General features: G+C 37.8%; 1 protein-coding gene across 1 annotated transcript; it reads left to right on the forward strand.

The window, feature by feature from the left end:
* The first annotated feature begins 7361 nt into the window (after positions 1-7361).
* Positions 7362-11506, forward strand: en1a (engrailed homeobox 1a). Its single transcript, XM_078551381.1, has 2 exons — positions 7362-7985; positions 10789-11506. The coding sequence occupies exons 1-2, from the start codon at positions 7481-7483 to the stop codon at positions 11106-11108; spliced, it is 825 nt and encodes a 274-aa protein (XP_078407507.1). The 5' UTR covers positions 7362-7480; the 3' UTR covers positions 11109-11506.
* The last annotated feature ends 7314 nt before the right edge of the window (positions 11507-18820 follow it).

An 18820-nucleotide genomic window follows, 5' to 3' on the forward strand; every position in this document is an offset into this window, starting at 1 on the left:
TTGTAGAAATTTGGATATATTCAAATTATTTGACATTGCTTTCTATTCTTGGGAAATTATTGCATTAACACATCTCTGTCTTTGAAAAGAGAATTGCCTTCTGTTCATTCCTTGGAGTGTATTTCGAACATATTGAAAGTTATTAATGTGAGAACAGGAAGTTCTGCTGTGAATATTGATCACTTTGGCCACTGGCAGCTGGGTATCTAATCACCAAGCGCATTGTTGAGAAAAAATGCACGCCCCCTTAGTGTTTAGTTCTAGTACTACATAATATCATGGCCTATCCAAGATCAATTGTTGATTAATGCATATTATTGTGGATTAAACATGTTCACTTCATATCGTTATAACCCAAGGTTTCATGCTGCTCTAAACGTTGATATACACATAAGAACATGTTTCAAATATTTGGTCGCAAATTGTGGTTTCCCAGTTAAGGAAAATTAGCTCGTAATCATTTTGCTTTGGTGATAGATGTGTCATTCATTTAATTCGCATGTTTATTTTAATAAGAAAATATATTCGTTCACTATTATACTCACAAGGTAAAACGAATTCACCACATCACATGAACGTGAAGGGATTGATAGTGAACGATGGATGCATTTTGTCTTTCGTAAAGGGTGAGCAAAAAAGCAATCGTCTCATTTCGGAAGTTGCATGTTTACAGAAAAGAGCGACAAACACTAGTTAAAATTAATCAGATATAATTTGATCACGAACTGCATAAAAAATTGTTTAGCAACCCCCGCCATGAAATGTATATTGCTCTAATTGTGGACAAATTTAATTGATGAAAAAATGTCAATTAAATAAATGCGGCACATTTTTTATAACATAATTATTCGCATTAATGCCTTACTACAACCACGTGGAAATGTTTACAGGGGCTCCAGAACTGTTTGCAAAGCGCTCAAAGTGCAATAAGAACACAGTTGCCACAGTGGGACTTGTTCTGTTAAGAGTGGCGACAAGTTTTCAGCTTTTACAGCGAAAACGTTAAATATTCGCGTCAATGAGTCTTTCGCATTTCTTTAGTCCAACGTTCATTTTAATTTAACTTCATTTTTGCATTGGTCCAAATAAACAAACGCGAAATATTTAATTACAGGAGCGTCAACAGAATGGTTTGATTTAGTTCGTAATTAAAGCGTTATGGCATTTTGTTTTTGAAAGAATAATTGAATTATTCAAATAACCATTGCGATAAGTTAAACATGGAGCTAGATTCTGGCCGGACATATCTATATTTAAAGTAGAAAACAACACGAAAGAGAATTTATGGTCACAATAATGTACCCCAATAATGCGGATTCTACTCGCGCACAAATAATGTAGCGGTGCAAGCAATGTGACTGGATCATTACCTCACACTGCTAGAATTGTTGTTACATATTATACGTCCTTTATAACTTCTGTCAAATAATCATATCAAATTATTTGAATGGATTGGATTAACGCAGACCAAATCAATTGCGCTAGGTGGCGCTTCCGGTCTTCAGTCTGCACAAGTCGGTGCAACAAAGCGGCTAAACTTCTCTCATCTGAACCAAAACATACACTTTTATTGGTATCCGTCCTGGAGCACAGTCGAATGCGGCACTAGACAAATTTGACTTATGTCATTATTAATAGACACCAAACCACTAAAGCTAATTCTTTGACAGAATAGTTTTACGCCGCATAAATGATAACTAAAACGGGAGATGCACACGAAATCATACTTTCAGGTATTTACTATGTTATAATCGTCAACGTTCTTCTGAAGAATTGCAACTGCAATTCCGCCTACGGAAATGGCACTGCAATAACTTATGTTGCACTTGCAAATTCAGAAACAATTCGGAGATCCCCGTAAGATTTCTTTTGTGTTCACATAAATCTGCCTTGCCTTTTACTGAATGAAATGCATTGTCACAATTTGCCTCAGGCTAACAGATACGGTGAAGATGAAGAATGCCATTTTCTAAACATGCGGTTGGAATTCTGCGTGCCTTGCTAAAGACACAGGAAAGGGCGTGTTTTGATTAAAAAAAACAGGCCCTGTTATTAAAGCATCAAAGTTTTAAGCGGTTGAAGAAAATACTTTCCGATTGTAAATGATGCTACAAGACAAATTGAATCTGAAGCCTTGTCTTTTTGATTTCCCTGTCCCTCCAAGTCGCTTATTTCACTTGATTACTGCACTCACCTTTGAAGCACAGACCGCTTTCTGTAAATTCTTACAAATAGGCCTCGAATACTTTCTGAATTGTTTGTTATGTAAAAAGAAAGTGAGAATATTGGCCTGCAGCTATTTGCGAAATGTTCTTCATGTACCATATAACTGGGATGATTAATTCCCTGAGCTGCCGCTGGGCCGCAGCAGAATTACATCATGAAAAAAAGTCTGCTCCGGCACAGGCTTTTTTCAATGATCACGGAAGGACTTTTTTTTTGTATCTCTGAAGTAATGCATTTAGCAATTTACAAAAGTTTGAAGGTTTTGCTAGCAGTTTCTTGGAAATGGGCCTAGGAATTCGAACGAAAAAGCGTCATTAGTTAAAAATTATGGCAGTTTAAAATATTATAATTATTCTTCCCTTCCGTTCATTGTCTTTAATTTCACTTGCTTTATCTTACAGCCTCGGTAGTAATTTTGGTTAAGCGTTCTCATTGCGAAAGTATTTCGGAACACTAAAGTGCGCGGCGAGTGGATAAAATTAGAAGTATCAGCTCAAAAACGCGTCTCCTTGTCATGGTGAGCGGCTCGACTTCATGTCTTATCAACACAGAACTATTTCCAAATAACTGGTGTATTTATCGATTTGATTTAGGAAGACCAACAAACATTTGGCTATATTCAGTGTAACCTAAGATCATAATGCATCATCAAAACAAAGCGACATTCTGACCGGCATACATTCCACAGCTTGATTCCTGGGTTACACAAATGCAAGGGCATCGTGCTATTTAGCGATTATTTTTGGGAAATAATGTATTTGTTTTGTGTAGTTCACTGCATGTTTATTTTCCATTCACGTTTATGCATATTAACTCCACGAAGGGGCGGATATCCGAACTTGTAATAGACAAGCGGGGTCATCATCTACTACTAATAACCACAATATTGCTTTATAACCTTTGAAATGTTCCGTCCGAGGCGTCCTATCTTTCCATTCCCTTGCCTTGAAGTGTATTATTCTCTGAAAACGTGGTGCGTGTGGTAAGTTGATATCTGAATGCACAAAGTGGGGGTTTCCCGGGGTTTAAGGTTCGCCTGTTTTGTGCCTAGACATGCAGTTAAGCGTTAAATGATTCGTTAGCTGCACATTCTATTCAGATGTGGAGCCAGAGCCCACAGCCAACACATTCACAAACCATGGCACGTGACACTTGTATGTCCAGAGCGATGTGAGTGGACTTTCCACTGAAAGGTGCCCGACCTCAGCTTATGGCAGAGGTTCGATTTACACCGAGGTTGTTTCCAGTCCTAATAAAGGCTTTTTGACGCTCTCTCCGTGGGCTGAAATTTAAAGTGATAGGAATAAACCAATCAGCATAACAGTGATGTTAAATAGTACCGAACTCTTTAAAAGAAAACCCCTTTAAATACTGCAAAGGTTTTTTTTTATTTGCAGGCTCGAAAGTAAAAATGGCGACTTGATTGCTCTGATCCTAAATATGTTTAAAATGTGCCACATTTAGTGACACATCTTGAGTAAATAATTGCAATATGACAATAATTTGCTGGCCACAACAAACTTATAGGTCTGCCAAAGAATATAGCACAGTGCACGATGGTATTTAAATATATCAACATTATTTCAAGAACGTGTTTCTATTTTCTCGAATGTAATTTGATTGCATGGACGAGTTATTATACTTTCTTAAACTATTGGGGTCTCTGAGGTTCCTTTACAAATTGGTACTAAATCATTTGATCAGTGCTGAATTACTACAATGAAAGGATCGGCAGGTAATGACTTGCTGCCCCACACATTTCCGATGTCTAGCGTTAGGGACATAGAATGTGTACAGCTTGACCTTACAGCTCCTAATTAGAATGGTGCATTTGTGGAAGAAATCTATTCGCATTCAATTCAGACAAAACCCCTGGTCACCGATTCGCTGTAGGAGCGATGAAATCCATTGTATGGGAACAACTCATTTACGTCCTTCAAGGAGTAGCCGAAAGTGATTTGATCACGACCTTTAGATATGTTGGACATAGAAGTTGTATATTTCAGTGTCACAACAGACTGTTTAATAAGAAGGGAACACTGGTGAGAAATCAAATTAAAAATAATAAAAATGTTTGCCCTATTTTAGGATTACTGCCTTTAACAGTGATTTACTTTACGTGCCTTGCATAACCTAGTTTTTATTATAAAGTATGTTCCACTTTATCATGCGGACAGATGAACACACCACTTGGAAGCGATAATTTACATTTAGTATTTTTCGCATTTAAGAGTAAATCACCTGACCAATCTCTGAGGCTTTATGTTATGATACAAAACTGGAGGTTTTCCTTCTGAGGCGCCACTCTGTATAAATTGCTTCAGCTCGTTTTGTTTCTTCCTTAGCTCGAGGATGTATATCCAGGATTTGCAATGGGTGTGTGTATCATATTCAATAATAAAAGCTATACGCCACCAGTGCATTTATCATCCCATTACTGTAACAAATCAAAGCTCCAATACATGAAAGGTAAAATGAATTACCGACGTTAAGCCGTCAATAAAGTCATTTCTGTAAATGGTGTCTCAAAAGGCTGGAGCATTATTCAACCAGCTTTATCAGCAGCTTCTAAATTACGTTTAGGATCTCTCAGCGTGTAATATCGCCCTGCTTACTTTGATTAAGCGTCTTGCCAGGGAATACTGACAGTGCTTTTGACCAGATTTTATTCACTCACATGTGATGAACGCCAAGCTGATCAGGCGGAATGAAGAGTAATTAAAACCTATAAATTATCTTTTGCAGCGCTTCTCAAGGCGTCTCTTGCAGTCGAGATAAGCCACCGATACTCCATTTACTGCATGAAAAGGACTGAATCCAACAATGGCTACGTGGCTAAATGGGATATTGATAGTGTCGTAATTAGAATTTAATTAAGTACCCAGGCTCGCTTTTGGGATAAAGATTTCAATTTTGCTAACTTAAATATAAATAAACCTTTGGTTCTAAAGGAAGCTTGGTTTTTTTGTTAAAAGAGCACCATGTTTAATTGTTGTTTACTGTTCGTCTTCCCCGAAACAACAGTTTCGTTATTTCCCACTTCTTAAAGAATGGTGCACGATTTCAGTGTTTGTTTTGTATTTTAACTTTTTTAAAAAAAAGAAACTTTCAAACGGCAGAAAGGAATATTTAGCCGTTACACCTTTTTTCAAGTTATCCTTTTAGTTTAGAATGATGGGCTTTCTGGAATGTTTCTTAAAACTTCATGGGTTTTGTAACTAACACAGAGAGCTTTAATCAAACGGAGGAAGGGCATTTGCAGCATGATATACTTTAATTATCATTGAAACCAAATAACAGAGAAACAATGCACAAACGATTTAGCCTCTTTTTTTTGCCAAAAAAAAGATTATTGGAATTTTCCACCACATATTTTTAATGAATGGAAATATAACTTATAACAAGAATAAATTCGCAGGGGTACTTCTTTTGATAACTGCTGCTTTACTGGAATTGGGTTTACAGACGACCATTCACACAATATTATCAGTCTTAATTTCATCAAAATGCGCGTAACGTTAATCGCAGATTATTTCTTGTATGCTCAATAGCAAAACTGAAATTTTTATTTGCAACATTCTCAGATTTTTTTTTTACAGCTTTTAAAATGCCTGACAATACTCTGCCACCGAGATTACATTCCTTGTTGTAATGACACTGGGGACAGCGATTGGATCGCTGTTTAGGTACAGGTATTTCGTCGACCCAAAACAAATATGGTAATGTGTTTATTCTTTGTGAAGGATCATTGCCTATCGGGGAGTCTTGCTTACTTTTTGAAAATTAAACTGAAGATTTGTACCGGTTTAAATTAAATGAAAGCTATACGTAAAGACAATGTAAGATATTGATATTGCTATCAGAAAATGGAGAAAGTACCCACTACCAATATTTATATTCTTGCCTGAAAACCTGCAGAACTTTATCAGATAATTAACTGCAACTTTGGAAATATTAATTAATTCTAGAGTTCTGCCTCGGCCTCCCTCGGTAAAACTAATGTAACCTTTTTTTTTAACAGATGGTCTACATTGTTTTGTATCATTAGTATCTCGTGTGAGTTTATTCATTTTGTCTCGGTATATAAAGCGTCATACGTTGTAAGTGAAACACACATTATCTGAAATGTATTAGTTCTCACGATTCAGTGACACAGTTTTGCAGGAACACACCATGTTTTGGGTTCATAGCTCATCTTCATCCAAAACTTGACGAAGCCCTATTTGTCTGCAGCTGCTAATACAAGCAGTGCGCATTAACAATCCTGTACCTTTAAGGAGCGAATACATGGAAATAAGATGCAAAGTTTCATCAACAATAAAAGCAAAATGCAATTCTTTGTGCCTGGAGTTACACGACTATATCGACAGAAGTATATACATAGATAAATACACATGCAAAGTACAGTTGCAAAATACAACTGTCACTGCATCACAATGTGCGTTTTAATCTCATTAAACTATGAATTCATGTACACAACTGACAGTACTTTCACGATGAATCTCACAGTAATTTTGTACTCACTTTTTTTTAAACAATAAAGAATTCTGCTTCTGTTGTGTTAATGTATTAACTATATCCCAGTTAGTGAAACCCGCGAAACCAGCTAGCTCGTTTTAAATGTTTCGGAATTAACTTTGTTTTAAAATGCAGTCATTGGGGGTGGGGGGAGGGGGGGGGGAGGGGGTTTCACAAAAGTTTGGGCTCTGGCTAAATCTAAAATCTGGGTGTTCATTTTCGTGGCCCTTTTCAGGTTTGCTTATTGGAAAGATCTGCAGACACCGCGGTGAATCCCTCATTACATTTCATCTGGGTTTTATTTATTTGCCTAAGCGGCGGCTGGGATTGGTCAGCGTCAGCGCTGTCACTAGGAGATCACCCCGGGGGCCTGACGCTGCGCTCGCTGATTGGTGGATCGCACGTGCCTGCCATTCACGTGCTTCCGGTCGCTGAAAAAGTGCCTGGGAGCCGCTGCGATTTAGGATTTTGCAAAGCCCCGCACTGTCAGAGAATCGGCACGGACTCCAAACAAAGATCAATGCAGTGCCAGCATTGCATGGCACAGTAAGTATGTAAAGTGGAGGTAGAAATCACCGAGACACCCACCATGCCAAGCACATAGGATAACTGTCGTTGAAAAGTGAGCTGGAAAAGCTTGTCGAAAGTGACCGTGTGAAGGTGCTCGGCTTCCCTCGTTTTGAACACGTCGCCTCTCAAGTGGGAAAGTCGGCGAAATTGACAGTTCCCCCGAAATATGGAAGAGCAAAAAGATCAGAACAATCGCGTGGAAAGTCGAGAATCGAGCGAGGCGGAAAGCGTTTCTCTCTCTCCACCTTTTCAGTCCCCCCAAATACAGCCCCATCCAGCGGCACAGCAGCCGCACAGAAACACGAACTTTTTTATAGATAATATCCTGAGGCCGGACTTTGGGTGCAAGAAGGACAGAGATCGGGCGCAGACGTCCGGCAGAGAAAACGTCAATCCGCTCACAAGGCCGTTGAACGCCTCGAGTCTGAGCCCGAATTTAGACTGTACTGACAGCTCCTCTCAGACGTCCAAACAGCCCCAACCAAAGCAAAACGAAGGCAATGGAACTAATTCGGCAAAGTATGCAGAAAACACTGGCTCGGCGCTTATGCTTGTGGGCGCCAATGCAGAACCTCTATCTAACAGTGATGGAATCAAATCAGTATCATCAGGGACACTAATGTGGCCTGCCTGGGTTTATTGCACTAGATATTCAGACAGACCCTCTTCTGGTAAGAAATTTCACGGTTCTTATAACACGAGCAAGAAAATAGTACACGTGAACATCAAAAATCCAACTAATTGACTCCTTTTTTTGTTCAAAGCGGTAAAATTGTAAATCTATAAAAAGACGAATGGCTACTTTATTTTACAAAACAAAACAAAAAGTCCTTAGAAACTGAAGGCAACGCGTGTAGCTATTTTCAAACCGGCAACTGCTTCTGAGAGCGATATCCGTACCGCTTTTCGTTTATTTTTTTCTAACTGAAATGTGGCATCGAAAAGGCACCGATAGTCACGACCGTAAAATGAATAGAGAAGATTGTGTCAAAAAAAAATAAAGTTTTAGATGTTTCAGATCACTAGTATTGAAGTTATACGGTTTAAACAGTTGGCAAACACAACGGTGAAACAGCGACACGAAGCAAGACTTGAAGTTTTGGGCCCTTATGTTGATCAAAGCATTCCAGGCCTCGAAGCCAGGGATTGAAGGTATACCAGACTGTACGTCCAGCTGCAGCTTCGCTGTATTGTTCATTCTAAAACTAAAGTGTGGAGGTCTAGAAAATTGTGAGCATTTTTGCAAAATACAGGATTATTATGACCTCGACTTGTACAAATGTGTGAGCAGACAGTTTGGTAACGCAGACAGAATTAATTCAGTTCCGTATCTTGATAAGTGTTCGATCAAAAGTACATTATAATTTAATAAATTTGGAACGATAATCTTAACTATATTCAATAAGCCAGGCTAGAAATATATTTACCAATGCATTCCTGGCGTCTGTTGTTAGCAAAAACCTATGTCAGTTAATGCTTGTTCTGGTGGTGTTAGGATCCATCCAGTTTCAGTCGAACATGTCATTCTGTCTTGCCTCTTGTAATGATGCAAAATTATTCTTGAGTTCATTAATTCTTACTCACTAATATATGTCTAATATTGGTCTACACGGGTCTCTCGCAAACAAAGAAAAACAATTTCATTTTAAATAACAGACTGACGAATTTCACATGCTCGGTGTAACACTCAAGAGCAACAAGGAAGAGCACTAAGAGCACTTCCGGATATAAATAACACAACCAGTCATAAATAACATTCCTATGGGACACCAAGAATCGGAAAGCATCGTTTGAGGAAGTATTTGGTGTCTGCTTTCGTGCACAAGTTTACAAAAGATCTGATCGGACAGTGTGAGCATTGGTGTGTGCCGCGGCCTGGCCTGGCCGGCTCGCCCACTCTGCTGTGTTATGCCGAGGACCAGGAGAGATTCCTTCTCTAATGAAAACGATCCTGTAAACGTCTCCGTCCAAGCCGTGTAGATCGAGTTATTCATGGCACTGGGCTCTTCAAACTAAGAAAAGCCAGCTTGATTGACTAGTTGATTGATTGATTGAGCTGTCAGGCTAAACATTTAGCAAAACGTCACTTTTTAGCTTTTCAATCAAGTAGTAAAATGGTTTTATTAACATTTCCAAGCACAGTTTGGGCGCGTTTTTCAATAGATGCAGATTCTCTCTTTTTTTTTGAGTTCTTGAAAGTTTATTTCACCACAGGTTATAATAGCGAGGAGGGGCGTTTTGATTACCAGTTATTCTGTTAAATCTACTCACAATATTCAGGACAGCGTTAGGTGGTTGCTGTTCTTGATAACCTGCTTATATATTGATGTTCATGTTGCTTTCTGTCCCCTCTGTCTTGCTCACACTTCGCTGATTAGTCTCATGTTACCCTCAGAAGGTTATGTAATACACAAGTTGCTGTGACAGGATTATCCAAGATAAACTTGCTGTAAATCAGAATCTGTAAGCCCCGAAATCTGAGGTTTATCTGGAACTTTACGGAAACGCGCACACGCGAACAACCTCATCTCCCATTTTACACAAGCACGCTGCTATTTCCTGCACAATTAATACAAAGTGAGATTTTTTTCTCGCTGCATGTTACATTAGCTGCACGTTTTCCCATTCTTTGCCGAGTTTGGTAATCCACAGTCAGAAGGCCTAAATTTGCACGATTGTTTTATGCTAAACTTCTGCTACAATTGTAAACAGAAACCAGTACGCCAAATAAACATTCAAAAACGTCAATTGAAAATTGAAACGCCAGCGGTTTAGAATTGAACTGCCTCACGTTCCATGTCAAGCCTATCCCCATTGACAAATTGTATTTTGTTGCCATTAAAAAGGCGGCGCATTTTACCCACGTAGGTGAGGGGACATTGAGACAGGTTGTCCATTGGCAGAGGCTTTTTTCCACGAATATTTAAAGTAAGGATAATAAGGAATCCCTTCCTGATTACAGTTATTTGATCTTTTCATTTTCAATTCTGAGGAATAGTGATATATTGTTTGTCGCGGACCTTCTGAAGAACGTGTTCAATATTATCGCCTTGTTTGCATTATGTTTGGCATCCAGTAACCACTGGCGAGCTAACCAGACAGAAATGTGCAAACGTTTCTAACGTCAATGGGCTTTAAATCACTGAAAACCCTAACAAAATAAAAATGGAGCACTCAGTTCCAGCAGGATAAAATAACACACTGCAATATGGTATGAAGAACAGAATTAAACATAAAATAAAACGTCCCTTCCCTGTAGCAGCATTGTTCTGTTGTGGGAAATGTACTTTGCGCCATTTTGTTAATTTTAATTCTATAAATATGGCCGCCTGTTTAAAGGACGCCTGTGCATTTTGTTATATATATATTTAACTTTATGGGCCTCTGAGAGATTTGACCGTTTTCAGTTTAGGGGAAGAATATGAAAGCGTGATCATTTGTTTTTTCTCTCTGTCTCTCTCGCGGTTTCCACAGGTCCCCGCACTAGAAAGCTGAAAAAGAAGAAGAGTGAAAAGGAAGACAAGCGGCCGCGGACAGCGTTCACAGCCGAGCAGCTGCAGAGACTCAAAGCTGAGTTCCAGACCAATCGCTATATCACCGAGCAGCGGCGGCAAACTTTAGCACAAGAACTCAGTCTGAACGAGTCCCAGATCAAAATCTGGTTCCAGAACAAGAGGGCCAAGATCAAGAAAGCCAGTGGTTTGAAGAACAGCTTGGCTCTTCATCTAATGGCCCAGGGACTTTACAATCATTCCACCACAACAGTTCAAGACGAGAAGGAGGATAGTGACTGAAGTTGTTCCGTTTTATTCTATTGAAATAAAGGACTGTGACAGGTGCTATTTAAATTCGATCTGCGTGTATCTATATGGACTGAAGTATAATTCAAGCATTTTAAAATTATATATAACCAAACACATTATGACGTTGTATATATTTAATTTCAGGTAAGGCGATGTCTAGCGATCCCTACTTGACGGAGATTTTATCATTTCGTTTTCAATGTTGTCGCTAATTGTTTTAGTCAATGTCAGTCAGGTCTAGAGATTTTATGTGAACCCGGTCTTTTCTGAACTTGTTCAGAAATATAGAGAGACTACATAATGAATCGCCGCTACATGCCAAAGATTTTACTATGTTCAGAATGATGTAGCTTCAAATAAAATGTAGACTGTGCTCGGTGCACACTCTGAATAATAGTTTGGTATCGTACTTATTCTTTTCCTGCTGAATTCTAGTTCTGGTTTAAGGGACCCACCAAGCACAAGGAAAGTGAACGAGAAGGTAGCAGTGGTAATTAAACACATCAGCTGGGATCCTTGGCTCTCATTTAAACCGTCAACACAAATCTGGCATCCTTTAAGACGAGCAAATATTACCTCGTAAAATGCACCACAATTGGCTTTTTAATTAAACAATCGCCTACACAGTCACTGCATGAGGAAGTTACAGGGAAGCCCGTAAGCACAATGCATCACTTTTAACTGAAAAATATCACTTCTCTAAAAACATTTTAGGATTGAACGTGAAGCACCTTTAGGCACTATTGCAAAAAAAATATAGAAGCGACATTACAATACCTGCCAATCGATTTTTGATGCTGAATTGACTAATTAATGTCCTGATTTTGGAGGCGCAGTTTCTTTCATTTTTGTACATTTTCAGTAAAAGCGTGCATTAGGAATGACACTTCAACAATTGAAGCTTTAGGCATTGTTTTGTGAGATCTGGCATATATATATATATATATATGCCAGGTCTCACAATATATATATATAATATATATAAAACATATATATGCGTGTGTCATAAAATATACATCTGCTATGTGCGTGTGTTACATAAAGGTACAAAATTACTCCACTTTATGTATTCTGCAGGCAAATTATTTATTAATTATATTTTAATTCCTGAAACAAAATGGTGTAGAATTAAATGCAGGCTTTTGTTATATATTCCGCTGTATTTTTGCTACATTTGGTTTGCAAAGGATGGCCACAGACTTTTCTCGAACTACCTCGGCGATTGTTGGAAATATTTTTCAAACAGAAAATCACAAACCTTTAAACTTTTCGTAACGCTCTTGTTCAGTTGGTGAAAGCTGCAGTACTATTCTCCATGTCTGGAGCCAGATGATTATGCGTGTAAGGCCTAAAATTAATGAGTCCTTCGTGATTTTTGCAAAGACCGCTTTTGGGATAAATGAAAATTGTTCTTTCAATCGTCGAGAGCTGCCCCCCTCGGCAGTTACATGTTCACTTTCCACCAACAAAAATAAAACGAGAAAACATTTAGTAGAAACTTCTCGAATCTCCTTTCCAGAAAGATTCTTGTTAGCGATTTGTTCTTTGATATTGTCTGATAGCCGTTCCTTTATCCATAATCGTGTGATATCCAAATCACCAGGCACTAGATCTCAATATTGGAGGAGTTGTTTCCTCCCAGTCGTGGTGTGTTAGAACATTGTAAACATAAGACGGTGTGCTATGTTAATTATATGTAGTCAAGCTCTAAAAGCAAAGTAGACTTAACATTTCGCTAAAAATAACAGAGGAAATATTACAGCTACTTTAATCCATCCCCCTTGCAGGCAGAAAATAGAGGAAACCCTCGCTATAATTGTCTTATCATGATCTTTCTTCAGTAAAGCAAAAACAATAGTGATAGAGGGAAATGAAAGGCACCTTTAGACAGAAAGAAGGACAAAGATATTGGAAATGCACAGTGGCGTGAAACATTACTTGCCGAGATAATTGCCCAAATATACTGAAATGTTGAAATAGTGCGATTTAGGATACTCTGTGATAAATGACGTGGACTTTATAAATTTTAAAACCATTCAGCGCTCAGAAAGGAGGCCTAAACGATAGTGTTGAAAGCCAGTAGTTCTGGTGGAATTTCATGCAGTGTCAGAAATAAAACACGGTTTTAGGAAATAATGAGATCTAAAATAAATAAAAAAGCAAGAAGAAGGCATGCCAAAGTTAATTTTCCCGATACAAATCTACAATCATTGAAAGCAAGAAAATAACCGCTGCTGGAAGGCGCGTTATAACCTCAGAAAATTCAATACAATTAGAGTGAAAGCTACGTAAGGAACAAAACTTGCCTTTGATTTTCTTCACCCGACTGTCTTAAATGTTGGTGCAAAAAATGGAAAGTTTATCATCAGCTTAAAATACAATTGAGCTAACCAGAGGAAAATTTGCACGATCGTATTTTTAATGAGGTGCTTACCTACAATTTCTCCCACACCCGCATCAGAAGTGCCTTCTCTTGATATAAAGTACAAAACACAGCTATCGTCCCAAATATATATTGAAATGATCCCATTATGTTTTATTTTTGTTGGTGGAAAGTGAACATATAACTGCTATCACAAGCCAAAATCTTTCCCGAACATGAAAATGTACACCAGGGTATGCACGTGGATTTATTTTTTTAACCCTCTGAACATTTTAAAAAATCTACAGTGACGTTGCATCACAATACTTCAGAAGACATTGGATGCCCAGCTGTACAGTACAGAACCAAAGCTGTTTGAGCTTTCTTTGTAACACAAATACAAGTTTAGTAAAGCTGCTATTGCAAGCTGTGTGCCTGCATGTGCACCCACAGACTTATGAGGTAGCAATGAACCATAACACAATGAGGCTGCATTAAGGAGTCAGGTATAGCCTGACACCTGTGGAGTAGCGGCGGTCTGTTACTTTGTTGTCTGGATAGGGAAAGTGCCTGCTCTCTACAATATCTGTGACCAAAAGTGAAAACAACAGGAAACTCAAGGAATTGCCTGAAGTTTATATTTCGCTCCCAGCAGTTTTTATATAACAACCAAGTATTTCAGTTTTTGGCTGGGCCCAGACTCTACAGCCTGGAGGTCGATAAAATAAAGCGTTTCGTCATATTTCGTGCATCTAGTCAGATTTGCAGAATTGCTCCTTCGATGCACTTGCAACGAGTCTGTGACGCATTGGTAAATATGAAACCTGTGCTCCTTCAGCACAACCCCTTTAAATGTTGTGAGGAATTGCCAAATATAACTAATAAGCAGCTTAGTGCTAATTTAGAACTAGGGAGATTATCTGAGCCTTTGAACTCCCATGGTATGTGAATATTGGCTTAAAGATGGGGGATCTTTTGCACGAATTCATATGTTGAGATACCCGCGCGAGAAAATTCAAATGAGCGCCCTCTAGCTTTGGCTCTGATCACATTCTGTGTAAGGAGGGAAAGTGCCTCATTTCCTCATTCCTATTTAATTATATACTGTACATTACTTGATTATTGCTTATTTTTAGAAAATAAAACTAAAATATTCGGTTGTTCGAGGAATTAGAACAAAGTTTAAAACATGCTGTTTTCGCGAAGTTTGCTTTACTAAGAAAAAGTTTATTCGTCAGTGAAACTTTTTTTCAAAGCAAATTAAAATTTTAATTGCACGGTGTGAATAGTTTCTAAAACCACCATGATCGAGTTGCGAATTATTGGATTTTTGGATATCGGTTTTTTCCTGGGTTTTGACTGGAACAGCTGATATTGTCCAAGAAGTAAAATGTGTTTGGATTTCATGCGTGCTTGTTTGAAGACCTTCAACAACAGCTTCAGTTATTACATAATGCCCAACATTACAGCCAACGCAATACATTGAAACAGGAATGTATGCATTTCTATACACATTATGAATATGCGTGGATTATATATTTTTTTCAGTCCAGCCAACGTAAAATAAAAAAACTTGAAGACCCTATTAAAGATGTCCACTTCAAAGAATCGAACAACGGCATTCGTCGTAGTTATGCCGAAGAACATTTATGTTATTGCGTTTAAATACAGTTCCATTCATACGTGTATGCACATATATATGCATATCATAAGCCTAACTTTGCTCCGTTTTAATATTTAATATAAAACATAATGTTACACCGTATCATATGAACTTAAAGTATTCGTGGAAAATGAAAACTATTGTTCAATATAAACTTTTCCGCCCCCAAGCACCACATTTATTGTTGTAAAATTATTATTAAAAAGAAAAAGATCTAAGTAATTTTAACTCAAATAAAACGTACTTGGGTATAAGGGGAATCCTAGACGTTTCTTGGTTAAATAATGTAACCTTGTAGAAAGTAAAACTAAACAGTGCCAATCTGGTATAATGCAGACATTTACTGTTTAACTTGAGCTGTTAAGGAGAGATTTACGTGCAAGAAAATCACAATAAAATACTTAAGACTGCATGGCATAAAATGTAATTAAAATGTTATTTCAACGCAAGTATTCAGTATCAATTTGAAAGGAATACTCGTATTGGTTAAATATTAGCTGCCACGTCACTCGGTGAATTGTACTGTAAACTTTTATTGCAAACCGCAGAGAAAGTGAAAATATCCTATTGTTGTATCCTGGAACGTCGTAGTGGTATTAAAAAGAAGCATGTTATCGCTGATGTTGCTATATGATGTTATGTTGAGTGAAACTCATCTTTCAGCTGTAAGCGTGATCTGAATAATATAAATTGCTTGCCAGTTTAAATTGCAGAGACACCACGGCGGAAAAAAATAAAGTTGCCTGGTTTATGAACTGTATCTGCAGCTTTCACAGCCACAATAGCTGTAACATTTTAATAAGGCACAAGTGCGCGATTTCATCTTATGGATAGTATGAATATTTATAAATATGCAAATAGCAAATAAAAAATTGAGGTATGGATGTGATAATACAGACGTGTATGAAGTGTATGAGGGCCTATGCTTATATCTGTGCACTTTTACACATCTGAAGGACATATGTAGATTTATATATGTAAAGAAAACAATTCACATTACTGTGTCAGGTTAGCGCACTCCAACATATTCCATTCAAACACTTAGTTAAGATGATATTCATTATTTACTACACTACCATTATGTCCGACTAAATTATATTTAAACGTCCGCTTGTATAATGGTTGATATTAATGTGAATGGACACACCACACTGCACAGGCTGAATGTAAAACGGGAAGGGGGGTATTTATTTTCCGCCGATTGGCAGGTACCTGTTAGTGGTTGCGCTAGTTCCACTCTTCTAAGCCGCCCTGGAGGGTCCCATCTTCTGTCTTCTGTCAGTCACCTTGTCGTTTGTACCCCTATCCCCGAATAACATCGGACACAAGGAGGAGGCGGAGAGCTGACTTGCCCTTTGGGGTCAAGGAGCAGATTCTGGAGAGCCAGGATACATTAACAGAACATACGATACCTGATTTTATCAGCCTTATAGCGAGAGAGAGAGAGAGAGAGGGCCGATAGCTCTTCCTACAAAAATGAATGCGATATATATATCGGCCTGCATGTTTTATTTCTGGGTTTACAGGAGGAATGATACACGTTGTGCATAGATCTTGAGAATAGTGGGTGAAACTATACAAAAACGTTACTGTGAATAACAATTGTGTTTGTTTTGTTCGTACATTATTTCCTTTAATGTCCCTACTGAAATTAGTAAACAGCTGACGCATATCTGTCAAATTAGAATATTTGATTCCAATGTAGATTTAGTGTAACCTGAGTATTTGTGGTTTAATTGCGTTTTACTGTTCAGGACACGATTTCCGGCTGGCTTTTGAGCTACGTGAAAGATTTAGTTTAGACCAAAGTTACCAACTTGATATTTGTTGTGTTCTGCGCAATGGGATATAAGCAATCTCAAACTCGACGTGTTGTGCAGGGCATACCAACAATTTAACTGTTGCAGTTAGAAGAGAAAAGCCCCTCTCTGCAATGAATGAATCTTACGGATTCCATACATCAGAGTTAGCCAGTAGGCAAAGTGAACAAACACGCTTTTATGTATTCATTTTGTATCATATTACATATAAATACTGCGTGGTAAACCGCACTTCTAAGAGAAGTTTCCCCGCTCTCCTCCGTTCGTTCAAGTACTGTATCACTTCTCCGAAAATCGTACCACTGTTGTATTCTGGAGCTGTAGAAAAGCAGTACAGAGCCTAGGCTGATAGGTCGCACTCTTGTAATAAACACATTTAAATCGGGCTTGTTATTTTCCGAGTTTTCCCAGAAGCTACTTCCTGCACTCCTGATATATGACAATATAATCATGGCTGCACTGAACTGTGGACAGTTTCGATATATTTTGCCAAGTTACCATTTCGAGTACAGCCACAGGAACACTACTAACTACCTATGCTCTTCAGATGAACAGTCCGTCACATAAATCAAGTTTTCTTCAACTCTTGTAGTCTTGCTGGTTCAGCATATAATTTAGTATTGTTATGGCACTTATATGTTCATAAAATGTGAAACGTTACCAAGGATCAAGACTTCGTTCAGCTTCATCTAATATCTCAGCTTCACCTATTTAACCTATTTCATTTCGTGCTGAATGGTTAAAGATATATTAATAATAAAGCAACATTGCAAGCAACTTTGAACTTTTCCAAAGTAGATGTAAATAATAGCACAGTAAAATAAATATTCTATGTCTCGACATCATCCTCAAATACTGCAACTGAATAAAACAACTCTATATTTATGACGATACTGAGTAAAATCTTGGGGAAAGAGTGTGGGTTAAAAGACGTAAGTGAGCACTAGTTCATTCTGTTACAGCTTCTAAATGCTCGTCTTTAGAGTTCAGCTGTTGCAGGCAGTATTTTTTTTAGAGGAGTTTCATTGACAAAATTTCAAATGACACAAAAATTAGGATTGTCTCTGGAGCTAAAGAGTTCCTCGGTTGATTTAAACAAAATCGTTAATTTTTTTTCCCGTTCACATTAGCTCCTTTTGTCCAGTGAACCAGATAAAAGTCCATTCTGTTCAGAATCGTGCTCCAATAATTTTCCACATGCTCGGCAGCAGTATGTTTATCTGATATCATCAACTTTTAAAATCACGATAATAGTCCACAGAACTTAGAATCTCCGAGTCATCATTAATTAGCAAAGCAAAATGGAAGAGATGCAAATAGGCACTTCAAGTTACAGACTTTGCACGTTCACTAAAATAGTTCTAGAATCATAACTCATCTTAAAGGTTACATGGGGCAATACAGAATTAAGCATTTAGTTCACATTTAATAGATCAACAGTCATTGAATTTATTATTTGACTGCATGGTGATAATTCAAAGGAAATAGATTAAGCAATGCACCCCATTTTTTAAACAAATCAAATACAATATTACTCTATTATACAAATAACTTATCTATCTGTAAAATGTAGAGAACTGATTCAAACCAAGAACCTAGATTTGTGTCTTTTAAATTACAACAATATAAAGGTCACCAAAAGGATAGTTATCTGTTACAGAAATGTTCGAATCTGACAGGAACCAATTGATAAACAATTATTTTTTATCCGCGAGTTAAAGAATTCCATGTCACTCAGACATTGTATTAAACTTTTCCTTTGGAATTCGGTCCGTCACTCTTTCAGGTCAAAAATGTGTAGTGAAAGTTTCCAAGTTCACATCAAATCCTGATTATTTTATCATCAAGCCACTTATCT

Source organism: Cetorhinus maximus, chromosome 11, assembly GCF_964194155.1.
Source record: "Cetorhinus maximus chromosome 11, sCetMax3.hap1.1, whole genome shotgun sequence".
Lineage (NCBI taxonomy): Eukaryota > Metazoa > Chordata > Chondrichthyes > Lamniformes > Cetorhinidae > Cetorhinus > Cetorhinus maximus.

Excerpts from the sequence above, each read along its gene's own strand:
- en1a (XM_078551381.1), top strand. The coding sequence starts at position 7,481 with ATGGAAGAGCAAAAAGATCAGAACAATCGCGTGGAAAGTCGAGAATCG. Across the intron at positions 7,986-10,788 it reads TTCAGACAGACCCTCTTCTG|GTCCCCGCACTAGAAAGCTG; the intron begins GTAAGAAATTTC and ends CGGTTTCCACAG.